Source organism: Mesocricetus auratus, unplaced genomic scaffold (assembly GCF_017639785.1).
Source record: "Mesocricetus auratus isolate SY011 unplaced genomic scaffold, BCM_Maur_2.0 Super-Scaffold_100004, whole genome shotgun sequence".
NCBI lineage: Eukaryota > Metazoa > Chordata > Mammalia > Rodentia > Cricetidae > Mesocricetus > Mesocricetus auratus.
Genome location: NW_024429189.1, coordinates 88,907,992 through 88,925,425, shown reverse-complemented (window position 1 = coordinate 88,925,425; position 17,434 = coordinate 88,907,992). Strand labels below are relative to the sequence as shown.

At 52.8% G+C, this 17,434-nt stretch overlaps 1 protein-coding gene across 1 annotated transcript; it reads left to right on the top strand.

Moving 5' to 3' along the window:
• Window positions 1-94: 94 nt before the first annotated feature.
• On the top strand, window positions 95-17,266 carry Duox2 (dual oxidase 2). Its single transcript, XM_040746182.1, is given in 35 exon segments — window positions 95-268; window positions 631-763; window positions 1,025-1,114; window positions 1,382-1,546; window positions 2,030-2,217; window positions 2,374-2,575; window positions 2,736-2,848; window positions 2,850-2,903; window positions 3,219-3,279; window positions 3,392-3,488; window positions 3,859-3,949; window positions 4,342-4,444; window positions 4,970-5,133; window positions 5,701-5,876; window positions 6,027-6,145; window positions 6,471-6,608; window positions 6,837-6,950; window positions 7,124-7,326; window positions 7,545-7,730; window positions 8,555-8,780; window positions 8,863-8,956; window positions 10,472-10,659; window positions 11,121-11,190; window positions 11,525-11,608; window positions 12,236-12,414; window positions 12,596-12,826; window positions 12,899-12,998; window positions 13,637-13,686; window positions 13,963-14,090; window positions 14,329-14,482; window positions 14,670-14,902; window positions 15,056-15,214; window positions 15,501-15,656; window positions 15,742-15,870; window positions 16,105-17,266. Coding segments are annotated over 34 exon segments (4,638 nt in total). The 5' UTR covers window positions 95-268; window positions 631-693; the 3' UTR covers window positions 16,228-17,266.
• The last annotated feature ends 168 nt before the right edge of the window (window positions 17,267-17,434 follow it).

Genomic DNA, 17,434 nt, shown 5'->3' with positions numbered 1-17,434 from the left:
GATCAAGCAAGCGAGGGGCGGGGACATGCAAATAACGGCAACCCGGCTCCTTAACTGGAGGCCAAGCCTCTGGTCCACACACTCACGCCTGCTGCTGTGGTGTGAGCTCACACCTGTGAGACCGGACCCAGTGTGAAGGGTGAAAGTGCATCCAGGAAGCGTGAAGATTCTCAGAGCTGCTAGAGTGGAGTGCGGGAAGCAGAGCAAAGAAACAAACTCCCCAAGAACACGGAAGACTGGAGAAGCGGACCGGAGTCCTGCACCAGAGGTTGGTCCTCCTAGCCCTCTCCTTTTCCCATGCCCATTCACTACAGATGCAGATGAGGTTGACTGAGGGCCTCTGGCTCTCAGGTCATTAGCCTCTCTACCTTTTCTGCCACCTCCTGGAGAAGCGGTATGTGGGGAATTGGAATGAGAGTTTCAGGTTTTGGATCAAAGTCCCCGGGAGGGTGAGACAGTCCTGCTAGAGATTGGACACCCCAAAGGACTCCTGCCCCGGTGTTCCTGTGGTTGAAATCAGCACTCAGACAGGGTTTGGGTGAGGGGCTGTCTCAGTGCCTCCCAGGTTGTCCCAGAAAGCGCATCGTGAAGTTGGAGGATCTGGGTAATGCTTGCGTGCTCCTCTTCCAGTACCAGCTGTAGGAGCGTGTGTACTTCACACAACACCTCCCATCTCCAGGCTGCAGGGACGGCATGCTTCCAGCAAGCCCCAATACACTAGTGCTCCTGGGTGCTCTGCTTACTGGACCCCTGGGTCCAGCAGGTAAGTAGAAGGGACCTCTAGCGGAGAGGGGTGAGCCAATGCCCCGTTGGAGTGTGGAAAGGTAGAGGTGCTATTGGCACTGGTAAGCAGGAAGGACAGGTCCATCTCCGATCGGCTTTGTGAGATGGAAGACTTCTGAGGCCTCCGACAAGGACTAGTTGGGGAAGGATTTAGCCATCGGGGGAAGGATGCTAATCCTAAGGGATCACCGAGGGGTCTCTGGGAGATTGGCGCTAAGTGGAAGACTCTCTGCTCCCACAGGTGGCCAGGATGCACCCTCACTGCCCTGGGAAGTGCAGCGCTATGATGGTTGGTTTAACAATCTGAAGTACCACCAGCTCGGTGCTGCTGGTAAATCCTGGGATCTGCACAGAGGGCAGGGTCGCAGCAGTGTGGGCATGGAGATGGGGTGTAGTGGTCAGCGGGATTACATTCACACCACATTCATATGCATTCCTGGGGCCAGGGGATGAGAGGGAGGAGAGAGAGAGGGGAGGGGAGGGGAGGTAGAGAGAGATCCTTTCAGTAAAGATCTGGGCATAGAAGCCCATAGAAAGGCCAAGTTTGGGACTTGGGGACCGGGAGCCCTGATCCAGCTCAGCTCTCTTTCTCCTCCAGGCTCGCGCCTGCAGCGCCTAATACCTGCTCATTACGCTGACGGCGTTTATCAGGCTCTGGAGGAGCCGCTGCTACCCAACCCTCGGAAGCTTAGCGAAGCTGTCACTCAAGGCAGAGCCGGGCTGGCGTCTATCCACAACCGCACAGTGCTGGGTGTCTTCTTTGGTGAGTATAGGAGGGATCCAGGGTGGATATGGAGCAAACTGAGTGCCCAGGGAAAGGACCCTGGGAGTCCCACTGCAACTTGAAGGAAAAGGATGCTTTCTAAGAAGCGTTTCTGCTATCGTCCTGGAGTACGTGGGTAATGTGGGGGATCTTTCTTACACCATACTCCAAATCAACAAGTTCCACTGGGTCCCCATTAGAATTCTTAGGAACTGGATGCCCTGGCTCTTTTGCTCTCCTCAAGACTCTAATGACTGCCACATAGAGATGAAGGGAGCTGGTTAGTCATATCGTTTTTGGATTCTCACAACGTTTTGTTTGCCTATTACAAGATCGAGGTTTACAGGGAATGGTCTAATAGACAGCGTTGTCGCTTGTGCTCTGACTTCTGCGTTTTGTGCCCTGAGAATTACTAGAGGCTTTCCTGGTCCCAAGGAGAGCAGGGCCTGAAGATTGGCTGACTACCTTGTCCTCTTAACCCAGGCTACCATGTGCTCTCTGACCTGGTGAGCGTGGAAACGCCAGGCTGCCCCGCGGAGTTCCTCAACATTTACATCCCGCGTGGAGATCCTGTGTTCGACCCAGACAAGCACGGGGACGTGGTGCTGCCCTTTCAGAGGAGCCGCTGGGACCCCAAGACCGGACAGAGCCCCAGCAACCCCAGGGACCTGGTGAGGCCAGGCAGCCAGGCAGGAGGGCAGGCAGGCTGGAAGGGAGTCTGCAGCTGGACCCACTGGAGACCTGGGGTCTGGCCGGGAAGGCTGGGCAGGGCGAGGCTCTTTCCCACCTGCAGGTCCCTGACCCCGCGCACCCACATGTCCCCACAGACCAACCAGGTGACCGGCTGGCTGGATGGCAGTGCCATCTATGGCTCTTCTCACTCCTGGAGCGACTCCCTGAGGAGCTTCTCAGGAGGACAGCTGGCATCAGGGCCTGACCCCGCATTCCCGCGGGAGTCCCAGGACCAACTGCTCATGTGGATGGCACCGGACCCTGCCACGGGGCAGGGAGGACCACAGGGCCTGTATGGTGAGACTGCAGGGTCCTGGCAGGAGGGGCAGGGTTGGAGGCATCAGGCTGCTGGGCGGGCGGGGGGGGGGCTGTACTGAAGGGATCTGGGCTCCCCTGGCTCATATTGTCGCTCACGCCCCCCAATACCTCCCCCCCCCCCGTCTCCACATGGATGCAGCCTTTGGGGCCCAGCGCGGGAACAGGGAGCCCTTCCTGCAGGCACTGGGCCTGCTGTGGTTTCGCTACCACAACCTGTGTGCCAGGAGGCTGGCCCAGGAGCACCCGCACTGGGGGGGATGAGGAGCTGTTCCAGCATGCGCGCAAGAGGGTCATCGCCACCTACCAGGTGAGTGGTGCTGCCTGCTCCGTGCCCACCTGTGTGCAGGGTCCAGGGAGACTCGGCTTCCCTAGCAAAATTTCCCCAGTCTTGGACAATGTCGATTCTCCTGATGCTCCTTTCCAGGAGGCCCTTGTTCCTGTAGGGGTTAATCTCTAGGAAAATCTGAAAAGCCCCTGCAAATGTTTATATGGGCGATTTTGCCTGTGATTATAATTTGTCTGCTCCCCATTCCCCACAACTGGCCTTTCCTGGGTCTCATCTGCACCCAAGTCTTCCTTATAGGCTCATTCCAATCTCCCCTTTCCTCTCACTAACCCTCAGAACATTGCTCTATACCAATGGTTGCCCAGCTTCCTGAGGAAAACACTCCCAGAGTATTCAGGTAGGCAGAGGAGGTGTGAAGGGCAGGGGATGCCTACACTGAAGATCCCTAGAAGAAGGGAAGGTAGATTTGAGATGCCAGGATGTGAAGTAAGGCACCTGTTTTCATGCAGGGTACCACCCTTTCAAGGACCCCAGCATCTCCCCAGAGTTCGTGGTGGCCTCTGAACAGTTCTTCTCCACCATGGTCCCCCCTGGGGTCTACATGAGGTAAGGGAAGGGCTGCTGGTGGAGCCCCACGATGTTGGAAGCAGGTATTCGATGGGTGGGCACATCCCTCCACAGCTTCATCAGAAGAGAAGCAGAATGGGGGGAGGGGCTGAAACGGGATCCTGGGGTGGGAGGTTTGGGCTCCATAGGAAAGCCCTCAGCTCTCCTAATAGCAGAATTTTGTTTTCTGAGTGTGGAGTATATCTGCAGCTGGGGTGCCTTCTCACTCTGTCTTCAAATCCTTCTGATGTTCAAGAAAGTTCATGGGTCATCCTTCACTCTTGGCTAGCCCACAGAATTGCCCACCTCACTCGTCATCTTAACTTCTGTCCCCAAATTCCTTCACTGTATTTCTGGCACTCCATTTCAGAAACTCCAGCTGTCATTTCCGGAAATTCCCTAAGGAAGGTTCTGGCAGCTCTCCAGCTCTCAGGGTCTGCAACAGCTACTGGATTCGGGAGGTTAGCATGGGGTCAGGGTCAGAGAGTAGGGGGTCACAGTCACTTACCCTAAATACTTGGAAAAATAACAACTTCAGGTTCTTGAGCAGTGGTGCTCCACATGTGGAGCAAAGGGGAGAAAATTATCTGGGGAGAATTGTCCAGGAGAGTCTGGAAATGCCTGGGCACAGGGGAATGTGCCTGCTCTCCTAGCTGCCTGGGAAGCTGACGAGGGACTGTGCCTGGAAGCCAGTTGTGGAGCACCTTAAAAGATAGGAAGGGGAAAGGAAAAGAGAGGGGGAGAGAAAGGGGGCATGGGAGAGTGGGAGGGAAAGAGAGGGAGAGCTAGAGAGGCAGAGAGGACCTTTCTTCCTGGGGTGCTTCTGTGGTCCAGGCGTATCATTTCCTTCTAGAACCCCTATCTGAAGAGTGCCCAGGAGGTGGATCAGCTGCTGATGGGAATGGCCTCCCAGATTTCAGAGCTGGAGGACAGGATAGTGGTTGAAGACCTGAGAGGTGAGCTCAGAGGGTGGGGTGTCACAGCTAGGGGCCTAAGGGTCCTTCTGGGTCAGTCCACAGTCAGACCTAGGCTACCTATAATGCAAGCACACGGATATACACTCACAAACTTCAAACAGATATCAGAAGAAGTTGAAATTTGAGTTCCCTCTTAATTTATAGTTTTGTGTTGATTTTATTAAGATGACTGTGGTGAGCTTGGGAGCAGCAACACAAGTGAACATCATCTCTGGTGTTTACTTAGGTCTTAAGGGCTCTTATCCAGTCCTGTTTTAGAGTTGGGAAGCAGAGAGAATGGAGTTTCTGGTGGGTATCAAGAATTATCTTGAGTCTTATAAGGCCTTTTTGGAAAAGTTGTCCCTTATCACACATGGTGACATTGGGTCCACACCAAACAAAGTCATTAGTGTCAGGTAGAGGAGTTCTGGGGACCGAGGCTGGGGAGAATTCTGGACAGTTAGCTCTGAAGACGAGAGGCATCAAAGGATGGGATGACTGACACAAAGTCTGGTTTCTTTTCAGATTACTGGCCTGGCCCAGACAGATTCTCCCGCACAGACTATGTGGCTAGCAGTATCCAGCGGGGCCGGGATATGGGGCTGCCCAGCTACAGCCATGCTCTCCTGGCCTTGGGACTGGAGCCTCCAAAGAACTGGAGAGCTCTCAACCCCAAAGTGGAACCCCAGGTCAATAACAACAACACAATAATAATGGCAGCAGGGGGTGGAGAGATAGCTCAGCTGATAGCATGCTTTTTACATACTATTAACACGTTAACAATCATGAGGACCCAAATTTGGATCTCCAGTGCCTGTAAAAAAAAAAAAAACTGGGATGTTGCTGTGATCCTAGCTCTGGGAAGGCAGAGATGGAAGGACCCCTAGACCTTACTGCCAACCGATCCAGTCAAAGCAGTGATATCTAGGTTCAGGAAGAGACCCTGTCTCAAAGAATAATGTGGAGATTGATAGAGGAAGACACCCAGTGTCAACTTCTGGCATCTACATGCAGACATACTCACATGCAAAAACATGTAACCCCTACCCCCACTCCTCCCACCCCTGCTCACATACATGCACAAGATAATGGCAGCTAAACTTTCTATGGCATTACTGTTCCAATCCTCTATACAGGTGAACTCACTTAATCTATGACATAAGAATTATAAGGGAGTTACTCTCCGTGTTGCAGTTTTACTGATGACATTATTGGTGAGTTCACACACACATTTGTTACCTCCCATGATGCTCCAGGTGCTGGAGGCCACAGCTGCTCTGTACAACCAGGACCTGTCCCAGCTGGAACTACTCCTGGGTGGGCTCTTGGAGAGCCATGGAGACCCTGGACCTCTGTTCAGCCACATCATTCTTGATCAGTTTGTGAGGCTACGAGATGGTGACCGTTACTGGTTCGAGAACACTAGGAATGGGTAAGACCTGGCTGGGCCCTGCCTCAGACTTCACCTCACAGGTCTGGATTCCAGGGACCTAGCACACCCTTCTATCCATTCCAGTCTCTGTCTTCACATGAGTCCTCGAGCCTGAGGTCCTATCCCAGCAACCGCCTTTCCCCCATTTAGGCTGTTCACCAAGGAGGAGATTGCAGAAATCAGAAACACTACCTTGCGGGATGTGCTCGTAGCTGTCTCCAACGTGGATCCCAGTGCCTTGCAGCCCAATGTTTTCCTTTGGCAGGAAGGTAAGCAGCTGGGAGAACAGACAGTAATGGTCTGGGGGCAGAGGCACCTGGTGCTGTACAGGGAGCCACGTGCCTTCTGTATTGGGCTGCGAGGTCAGCAGTAAGCTGCTTCCTACACCACAGTCTGCGCTGGCATGAAGGCTACTCCTCGAAATGGAGCCGAGGAGGATGCTGAGAAATTAGACATGGAAGGGGTCTTTTGAAGGGAACAAGTTCCAGACAGGTGGACCTGGGAATAGGAGGAGATATCTGGTCCTTCCTAAGACGGGGGTACCTAAAGCATAGAAGTCTTGCGCTCTGAGCTCTTCCATGACTTGTCCCTCAGGTGCACCCTGCCCGCAGCCTCAGCAACTCACAACGGAAGGCTTGCCCCAGTGTGTGCCCCTTACTGTGATTGATTATTTTGAGGGCAGTGGTGCTGGTTATGGCATCCTCATCGTGGCTCTCTGCTGCCTTCCACTAGGTAAACGCTTTACCTCTCCCCATCTCTCTTTCCCTGGCCTCCCCCTCTTCACAGACTGGCCCAGTATCCCTATTGCTTGCTGGCTTGCAGGGCTAGCTCCCTTGTATAGCTTGAGCCAGGCTCAGGGAGCCTTGGGTATCTGAAGAGGAGTAACTGAAGTGCCCCCACTCCAAGCTATGAGTAAAGAATTCTCCTACCCTCTCACGGGTCTCTTTTGGTCCCCTTCAGCGAGTCTGGTTATCGCTGGGGTGGTAGCTCATTTCCGGAACCAAGAGCGCAAGAAGCTACAAAAGAAAGGCAAAGAGAGTCTGAAGAAGGAAATAGCCAGTGATGGAGTGCCAGGTGAGATGAGCCTGAGGAATGGGAGGAGGGAAGGGGACCTGGGGCCTGAGAGAAAGAGCAAGTTATAGAGTGGGATGGAGTATAGGCTCAGGAGAAATACATGCTCAGGTCAAAGAGTGGCATGGGCTCAAATACCTCTGTTGAGTCACCATGCACAACTGTCCTTTCCTCAGTGATGGAGTGGCCAGGCCCCAAGGAGAGGAGCTATCCCGTCACCATCCAGATGTTCCCAGACATGTGTCTGCAGGTCCTCGACAAACGTCTCACCGTGCTCCGTACCATCCAGCTGAAGCCGCCACAGCAGGTCAACCTCATCCTGTCCAGCAACCGTGGACGCCGCACCCTGCTGCTCAAGATCCCCAAGGAGTATGACCTGGTACTGCTCATCCTGACTCCCTTTGTGGGCTGTTTTCATACATGTCTCCTCTCATAAGTGAGTCATCCCAGTAGCCCCGTGTCCTCGGCTGGAGGAGCTCCCAGACTGGGTTGACCCCCTGAGGCCACTCTCTTCCTCCCTCAACCTGAGGTCCTTGGAAGTGGGGCTGGACCAGAAGAGCCAGCTCCAGACATGATTGGGCCCGTTCTCCAACACAGGTGCTGCTGTTTAACTCGGAAGAGGAGCGGGCTGCCTTCGTGAAGCAGCTGCAAGACCTCTGTATCTGCTGGGCTCCCGGTCTCCGCATGGTTGAGATGGATGAGAAGGAGCTGTTTAGGAAGGCTGTGACCAAGCAGCAGCGGGCAGGCATCTTGGAGATCTTCTTCAGACACCTTTTTGCTCAGGTGCCATGACTTATACCTGGGCACAGGGGATGGAGTCAACCTGAGCTGAATGGGAACTAAGATTTCACTCTGTAGGCTAGACAGAGTCTTGGTTAGATCCTTAGGCAACTCACATGTTCTTGTCTCTGCATCCTCGTTTCCTCATCTAATAAACAGTAGAGCCAGTGAGGTCATCTACATGATGGATTCTCAAATGGTACCCCTGGACCAGTAGCGTCAGCTCACTTGAAAACTTGTTAGTAATGCTGGTTCTCAGACTTCTCTCCAAACAGACTGAATGAGGAGCTCTGGGGATGAGCCTCAGGAAGCTTCATTCTAACAAGTCTTTCCAGGTGATGAGGATGTAGAGTCAAGTTTGAAAAATACCGTTCTGTTGACAGTGCTCTGCCTAAGTACTTGGTGTATTGTGATCATCGGCAGGGTTCAAGCTATACAAGGGGGCTAGCCCTGCAAGCCGCAAGCAATGGGTTCAGTACTATCAGAATTAGAGTGAGGATACAGGCTCAGCCCTTCACTCTTTGTCATGTGATAGCTAATATCTTCTGCCTCTAGTACAGGCTCTTTTCATTCCCCAGCTTTACTCCCTGCCTCTTCCTTTCCCTTTTTCTCCCCTTACTGTCCTTGCTGGTTGGTGCTTGGGTCCAGAGAGAAACAGAAAGCTTGGAGAGAGTCAGTCGAGCCCTACTGCAGGAGAGTAGAGGCCCGAATCAGTATGTCTAAGCATCAAGAGCTGGGGTTTCTGAACTGCACACTGAGGAAGTCAGTGCGCTCTTCCAACCAGGCCTCACGTCCTTCTCTCCCTCTCTGTGGCTGCCCGAGTACAGGTGCTGGACATCAGTCAGGCAGATGCAGGGACTCTGCCCCTGGACTCATCCCAACAAATGCATGAGGCCCTGACCTGTGAGCTGAGTAGGGCCGAGTTCGCAGAGTCCCTGGGCCTCAAGCCCCAGGACATGTTTGTGGAATCCATGTTTTCTCTGGCTGACAAGGATTGCAATGGCTACCTATCCTTCCGGGAGTTCCTGGACATCCTGGTGGTCTTCATGAAAGGTAGTGGTAGGGCCCAGCAGAGCGTCTGAGGATCCATCCGTTTGTTAGCAAGGAGCTGGCCTGTATCTCCTTTCTCTTTTAGGTTCCCCAGAGGATAAGTCCCACCTGATGTTTACCATGTATGACTTGGATGCAAATGGCTTCCTCTCCAAGGATGAATTCTTCACCATGATGCGGTACAGGCTGGGCCTTTCCAATCCTGAAACATCTTGATGTTTTAAACAGTAAAGCAATTAGGGTCAGAGGAAGGGAGGCAAGGTGGCTGAGTGGTACACACTGCATCCTGGATTCTCAAGACATCCACCTTCAAAAGGTTACCTAGGCAGGTCCCCACCTCTAACAGGGTTCACATATACTCTGCTAAAATTGACAGAAACATTTGCCCTCATTTTAAAATGCCAACAAAGACCAACTGTGAACATCTTCAATTTCTCATTCCCAAAGACAGAACCTCAGTTATAAGCCCCCTTTGAGCACCACAGGGCATTTCGCTCCTCCTCCTCCTCCTCCTCCTCTGCCGACAGGGTTTCTCTGTGTAATCCTGACTGTCCTGAAACTTGCTGTGTAGACCAGGCTGGCCTCAAGCTCAGAGATTTTCCTGCCTCTGTCTGTCTCTGCCTCCCAAGTGCGGGGATTAAGGTGTGTACCACTAATGCCAGGCTTTTCATTTCTTCTTGAATCTGCTTTCTCCAAGTTGAGATTACCATGTAGGCATTTGGTACGTAGTTTACAGAAAAAGACAAAGTGAAATTAATGTGAGTAAATAGACGAGCACAGCGGCCCAGATTCTTTTACAGTGCCTATCTCTTTATGCCTTCCCATTGCCTTTTACCATTACCTTTGCCTAACAATCCCAACCCGACACAGATGATCACCACCACCACCACCACCACTTCAGAGGTTTTGTTTATTTATTTTTGTCTTATGTGTATTTGTTACTTTGCCTGCGTCTGTGAGGGTGCCAGGTCCCCTGGAACAGGAATTACAGACAGCTGTGAGCCTCCGTGTGGGTGCTGGAAACTGAACCCAAGTCCTGGAATATCTAGAGCTCTTAACTACTGAGCCATCTCTCCAGCCCCCAACATAGACTTCCAAAAGAGCAAAAAAATGGCCACAGCCTGCACGTCACTGTTGGTCCAGTCCTGGCTAGGTTTTAGAAAACCCAAGAGGAAGTCCCATCTGCAGTGGCAGCTCCCATGTTTTCATACGATAATCCTACAATCCTATAATAAAATCGAGTAAGGGGTACTCCACATGCTCTAAGCCACTGACATAAAGGGGTATCTGCCATTGCAGCTATACCCCTAACATACTCTAGCGTGCCCTTTGGATGGGGAAAGTGGGATTCTTGAGGTAGATGGGTGTGGGCTTGCACAGAAGAGAGTGGGCAGCGAGTCTTCACAACAGAGAGGCATCAGGTGTCCTGAACCAGTCAGTCTCTGCAGCAAGTGTTATTCTTTCCCATTTGTGGTTGTTTTCACTCCTGGGGTGGGGTTGAGGTTCCTGAGTGGCCAAGGTCCTTTGAATCTGTGTCCATCATCTCACCCAACTTAATGTCACCTTCAAGATGAACTGTCACCTCCCAATGCCATTTCCCTGGTTGCCGGTAACCACACGAAGTAACCCCATCCCAGACCTGCTCAACCCTGACCCTGCTGGATGATAGCTACTCTCTTTCTATCCTCCTCCAGGTCCTTCATCGAGATCTCCAACAACTGCCTATCCAAGGCCCAGCTGACTGAGGTGGTGGAGTCCATGTTCCGGGAGTCGGGCTTCCAGGACAAGGAGGAGTTGACCTGGGAGGACTTCCACTTCATGTTGCGGGACCATGACAGCGATCTCCGATTTACGAAGCTCTGTGTCAAAGGTGGAGCTGGAGGTGTGTGAGTGTGGAAGGAACACACGACAGTGAGTGTTCAGAACAGAGTTCCTGGTGGACATAACCCTTTTCTCTGAGTCCTTGGTGCTTAGCAGCAAGCTGAGCATGGATCCTCAGAGACAAGCTGTGCATTGCACAAAGTTGCTCATGAGGTCAAAGGGCCTCATGGACATTGGCCTAGGGAGGATCTAGCCAGACAGAGGGGCCTTGTTTTCTTTTCACAAAGGGCATGCAGAGTTCTATCTGTCCAGAGGGTGGCCCCTTTCTCCTTGCACAAAGTTACCACACTGACTGCCCTGGGTACAGTGGGTACTCAGTGTGTACAGGGAGGAAAATGGGGCTGAATACAGGGATCTGGACATGCTGAGGCAGCCTTTCAGGGCCCGGGAGGGGAGGACACACTCCCATCCCGCCCTTTGCCCTTCTGGAGAAGCAATCGGGGCTCCTGTTCTCCTTTCCAGGTGTTGGGGACATCTTTAAACAAAGCAGTGGCTGTAGAGTCTCATTCATCACCCGGACTCCTGGGAACCGGTGCGTAGGGCCTGGGTGGTTTCCTTGGCTAGATCCCTGTACAGAAACAAAGGAGGTAGAGCTAGCTGACCAGTCACTGATCAGATATTTGACCTCTTACCACAAGGTCAGTGACAGTCTAAACTCCAGCTGCTTCCCACAGCCCGTGCTGCTCAAGAGCTTGCCACTCTATGCCCAAGTCCTCCTAAGGACAGATGAGCTCATTGTTGCTGCGTATCTTGCTTTGTCCCTACCTGGTCTCAGGGTTCTTCCCTGAACTCCACCCCAACTTGGACATGGCAGTTCTTCTCCTGGCTGCAATGATCAGAAGAAAACAGATCCCATTTTCTTTCAGCTCCTGCCCCCAGGAACTGGTACTCCCTGACTTAGAAACCCCAGAGCTGGGAAGCACTGGCCTAAAGAAGAGGTTGGGCAAAAAGTGAGTATTTCCCAGATCCCTGAGTACAACGATGCTTGGAAAGGTGTCTCAGGGACTCAGCCCTGACAAACCACCTCAGATCCCCTTCCATGTGACACACATGATGTGACACCAGACGTTCTCCGTGAAACACTCGAACTGTTGCAGTTTCTGGGCCAGGAAGCACACTGCATCTTCTGTAGGGTGTATAGTCTGGGAGGAGGCCCCACTGCCCTGTAACATGAGAGACAGGGCAATGGCAAGGAGTGGTTCCTTGACCTCCCCTCAGGGCCACCCACTGGAGGGCTGGAGTGTCAAGTGACTTCTTCACTCAGCCTTTAAACTCTTCAGGCACTACTACCAAGGGCAGCAAGAGGTCTCCTGACTTCTGCTGTACAGAGGAAGGCCAGTAGAGCGAGCAAACGAGGAGGGGTGGAGAGGGGGGGCGAGGAGGAGGTGGAATGGGGGAGGCCTGGAACAAGTAACAGTGGAGATAAAGGGTTGAGGGAGGGGAGTGTGGTCTGCTTCTCTTGTCCACTGCTGTGACCCACCCTTCATGGTCACTAGATCTTCATTCATGGGTGGCAGGCACTAAGGGGAGGCCGAGGAGCTCTTTTCTTACCAGTGCTCTGTCTGTCCCTGCTGCAGGGCAATGGGGTCCTCTCCCCGGCTGTACACGGAGGCCCTGAAGGAGAAGATGCAGCATGGCTTCCTGGCCCAGAAGCTACAGCAGTTCAAGCGATTTGTGGAGAACTACCGGCGCCACATCGTGTGTGTCTTAATCTTCTCAGCCATCTGCGTGGGCCTGTTTGCAGACCGTGCCTACTGTAAGAGTGCCAGGCTGTGGGCAGTGGGCAGGGAGCATGCCATACCTCAGTGGGGGAGTGAAGAGTCCTTTGGCTGCCCTTACCAGTCCTCAGTGTCTGGATGACAGAGCCCAGACACTCTGACTGAAGCTCAGGATCCTGTCTTGTGTGCAATGCTGATCTGCCTAAACTCTGGCCCCAGACTATGGCTTTGCCTCACCGCCCACGGACATTGAAGAGACCACCTATGTGGGCATCATCCTGTCCCGGGGCACGGCGGCCAGCATCTCCTTCATGTTTTCCTACATCCTGCTCACCATGTGCCGCAACCTCATCACCTTCTTGCGGGAGACCTTCCTCAACCGCTACATTCCCTTTGATGCGGCCGTGGACTTCCATCGCTGGATTGCTATGGCTGCAGTTGTTCTGGCTGGTATGTGGCTCCTGAAATGGGAGTAGAGTTGGTCCCGGTTACTATCTCTGATGTAATGTCTCTCTCTTCCAGTTCTGCACAGTGCTGGCCATGCGGTCAATATATACATCTTCTCAGTCAGTCCCCTCAGCCTGATGGCCTGTGTCTTCCCTAACGTCTTTGTGAATGATGGGTCAGTTCATGGGAAGGCACCCCTAGGGTCCTCTGGGTGGGCCGAAGGGTGTAATAGGAAAGAGATAGATGATTGCAGAAGCACAGCTGCTCAGTGCTTGAAGGCGCAAAGCCGCCCCTCATGGGGAAGCTGAAAGGTGACTGCTTTCTCTCCAGGAAGGACGTGTGATTGGCCAGGAAAGGACCTTAGGAGATGACATCAGAGTCTCCTTCCCATTTATATAGCTGACACACAGCTTACTATCTCAGTCTGATATCCACTCGTTGGACAAATATTTATACACCGTGTGTTGGGTGCCAGAGCGCAGGGCTGCCCAGATATGTGCAATTATTGAACACTTTTGCTGTGCACTTAGTGTCCTTGCCCTCACTCCTCTCGCAGGATAATGGACCAAGTCCTCCAGGAGGCAAGGATTGACTGCAGGAAGAGAATGTAAAATAGAAAAACAGGAAAAGTCAGTCGGTAGTGGTTGCAGAGGGTAGAACCATGACAATGGACACAATATTCCTTGGAAGCATCCCTTATCCGTCTTGGTGGAGATCTAGTAACCTCAGCAGTCAGGGGCAGCCTCAGGCTGCAGTGTGGCAGTGGTGTCCCTTCTATCTCAGCCAGAGGCTCACTGTGCCTTCATCCCACAGGTCCAAGCATCCACCGAAGTACTACTGGTGGTTCTTTGAGACAGTTCCAGGTAGGAAGCGGGGTGGTAGGTGTGTGGGATCTGAGCATCCCATCTGAGTACCTCCTCCAGGGTCTCCTCTTCCTGAGTACACCCTGTCTGTAAGAGCCATAAGCCCCTTTCTGACAGACCAGCCCCAGCTCCAGCCCCTCCAGATACGCTGCTCTGGAGCCCTGAAAGAATGAGAATGGAGGTTGGGTGGAATGGCTGTGGCGTGATGTCCTGTTGTATTCCCAGCTCAGGCTGAGGTCCTGAGAATACCCCCTGAGCCTGTCCTCCCACCCCCAGGTATGACAGGAGTTCTCCTGCTCCTGGTCCTGGCCATCATGTACGTCTTTGCCTCCCACCACTTCCGACGCCACAGTTTCCGGGGCTTCTGGCTGACCCACCACCTCTATGTTGTGCTCTATGCCCTGGTGAGAGCCCTCAATGGGCAGGGTTGGACCTTGGAGGGGGACACGGGATGGAAAGGGAGGAGAAAGGAGGGAGAATCAGACTCAAGGCCTGTGATCCTGAGATATGAGACCTCACACTGTGGTCTATGTCAGCCCATCTACCAAGACCAGACCCCGTGCCTGGGTGGGCCATGCCTGACAAGGAGGAAGAAGGCGGGGTCTGTATGGGTGGTGCTATACTAACTGGTCATGTTTCCAGCTCATCATCCATGGCAGCTATGCCCTCATCCAATTGCCCAGTTTCCACATTTACTTCCTGGTCCCAGCAATTATCTATGGAGGGGACAAGCTGGTGAGCCTGAGCCGGAAGAAGGTGGAGATCAGCGTGGTGAAGGCTGAGCTGCTGCCTTCAGGTAAGGCCTGGTCTGATACAGGCATAGAGAATCAGTCAGCTTCTCAGACATGGTGGGAGCTTGTCAGGTTTCTCAACCTACCTCTGACATCCTCTTGAGAACCCCTGAGTCCTGAAGATTTTCTGACAGAAAGAGCATCCCAAGGTACAGTTTCTAATCTAGGCTCTTCTCTACCTATGACCCCTAGGAGTAACCCACCTGCAGTTCCAGCGACCCCAGGGGTTTGAGTACAAATCAGGGCAGTGGGTGCGGATTGCCTGCCTGGCTCTGGGGACCAATGAGTACCACCCCTTCACATTGACCTCTGCACCCCACGAGGACACACTCAGCCTGCACATCCGAGCTGTGGGACCCTGGACCACCCGCCTCAGGGAGATCTACTCACCCCCCATGGGTGACACTCATGCCAGATACCCAAAGGTGCCTATCCCTGGGACGGTCCCTTCCCCTCTGCTCTGACACTAGTTTTAGGGGGGCCAAGGAGCTCTGCCCCCTCCCTCTGATAGTTGTCCCCTTTTCTGCCTCAGAGTTGGGGCAGGGCCAGGCTCATCTCACCTGTCCTTCTCTCGGCAGCTGTACCTCGACGGACCATTTGGAGAGGGCCACCAGGAGTGGCATAAGTTTGAGGTGTCAGTGCTGGTAGGAGGGGGCATTGGGGTCACTCCCTTTGCCTCCATCCTTAAAGACCTGGTCTTCAAATCATCCTTGGGCACCCAGATGCTCTGTAAGAAGGTGAATCTCTTTCCTCCACTCTGCATGGGGAATATATGGCCTGATGGAGTCCTGACATCACAGCCAAGCACTCCTGGCTCTCAACCACAGGGTCTGTGGGAACCATTACACCAAGTGGTCCAGATGCCAGATCTTGAGGGTAGATGGGAAAGTGGCTAGAGAGACCTCTGCTGGCCTCTGTCCTGTGGAAGCCAAGACCAGAGCATCACTCTATATAGGATATCTGAGACTTACTAGCATCTCAGAATGTAGGGAGCCAGGCCTGATCCCCAGCGTGTGTCCTCAGATCTACTTCATTTGGGTGACAAGGACTCAGCGGCAGTTTGAGTGGCTGGCTGACATTATCCGGGAGGTGGAGGAGAACGACCACCAGGAACTGGTGTCTGTGCACATCTATATCACCCAGCTGGCTGAGAAGTTTGACCTCAGGACCACCATGCTGGTAGGCAGGGCAGGTGGGACACCATCGGGGCTGAGAGTTGGCCCCAGCCATGCCTGCTGTGATCCTCTCCCGCTTCCTTCCCCAGTACATCTGTGAGCGGCACTTCCAGAAGGTGCTGAACCGGAGTTTGTTCACGGGCCTGCGCTCTGTCACCCACTTTGGCCGCCCTCCCTTTGAGCTCTTCTTCAACTCTCTGCAGGAAGTCCACCCCCAGGTGGGTCCACCCTAGGACCCCGCTTAACTTTCTCATCTTAGCCACCCCTGCAGCTCAGTCCTGAGCAGAGAATTGCCACCCTGAGCACAGATTTATCAGAGCCACCCCCAGCTCTAGCCTCTTTCCCAGGGTCTAAGGCAGAAGCCTGCTTTTTTTGTGGTCAGGCTGGAGAAGGTGACTTCCCTGGGCAGTGGGCAATTCAAGGCTCCAGGGCACGTGTCTCTCCATGGACAGGTTCGTAAGATTGGAGTCTTCAGCTGTGGTCCTCCAGGGATGACCAAGAATGTGGAGAAGTCTTGCCAACTTATCAACAGGCAGGACCGGGCTCACTTTGTGCATCATTATGAGAACTTCTAAGCCTGATCTCCTTGGCCCCTGCCCGGTCCATTACTCTCCCTCCATGGACTTCAGCACTACTGTCACTCGAGACCACAGCCAGGGAACCGGACACCACCGCCACCCTGCCTCATTGCCTCATCTACTCCATGTTCTGGGCAGATAGACAAAGCCTCTCTAATTCCCAGATCATGTCATGATAGGCTATGTGAGGAGAGGACAGTTCCTGTTTTCTGATAATTGTGGAAGGAAAGAGCACACTGTGGGTCACCTCTGATAGGTCTCTTTCTCTGATTTGCCTTCACAAAATTGGTATATTGGTGTGGACTTTTCTTGGGGAATCATTTGAGAAGAGAGCGAGAATCTCCTCAGTGTCCCTCTCAGAGACCATATACTGAAAGCCTGCACAGCCCACCTGCCTCACTCAGCCTCTGGGCCTTTCCTCACAGCCGCAGTCCCACACCTTCCTGCTCCAAGAGAGCCACAAACCATAAGGCCACCAAAGAACACGTGCCCTCCTAGCCCTGAGTTCCTAATGTCAGCCAGTACTGTCTGCTGCCCTGACCTTTCAGTGAGTCCTTCTGGGAGCCTGGGAGCAGACCCCCAAGCTCCAGGATTAAGAGAACAATGGTCTTTCTATAACTCACCCCAAACCCCTCAGTTCCTGTTTCCCAGAGAAAGCTTTAACAACTTTCCCAGTTTGCTCAGTTTGGGCACTAGAAATCAGGTCACCTGACCACATGTGTCCCCTCTACCCTTCACTTTTTTTTTAAACTAGAAATCTGAGTTGTTAACATATGTGCAGTTGAGGTATAGTTGCATAAAGTATGTGAATCTTAAAGTATCTACAACCTAGGTCATGTCAGAAAACCTTTCTCACACCATGGTGTGTTTGTGATTCATTTCTGCCATTGTGTCTGTTGGCCATTTGTTCCTTTTTATTGCTATGAGGCATTCCATTGTAAAGATCATGTCACAGTTTGTTTACCCAGGCTGCTGGTAGGTGGTTGGCTTGTTTCTGGATTTGGATGATTGTAAATAAAGTTGCTGTGAACATTCATTTGTACACCTATCTTTTGGGGGATACAATGCACTCATCTTTCTGGGTATGGAACTTATCTGGGAGTAGAATTGCTGGGCCATGGTATTCTCCAGCTGGTAGAATTTGTAGCAAGAAGAATATCCCTGAACCAGGATCCTTCCTTGGTGGGTTTATTCAGAAGCCAAG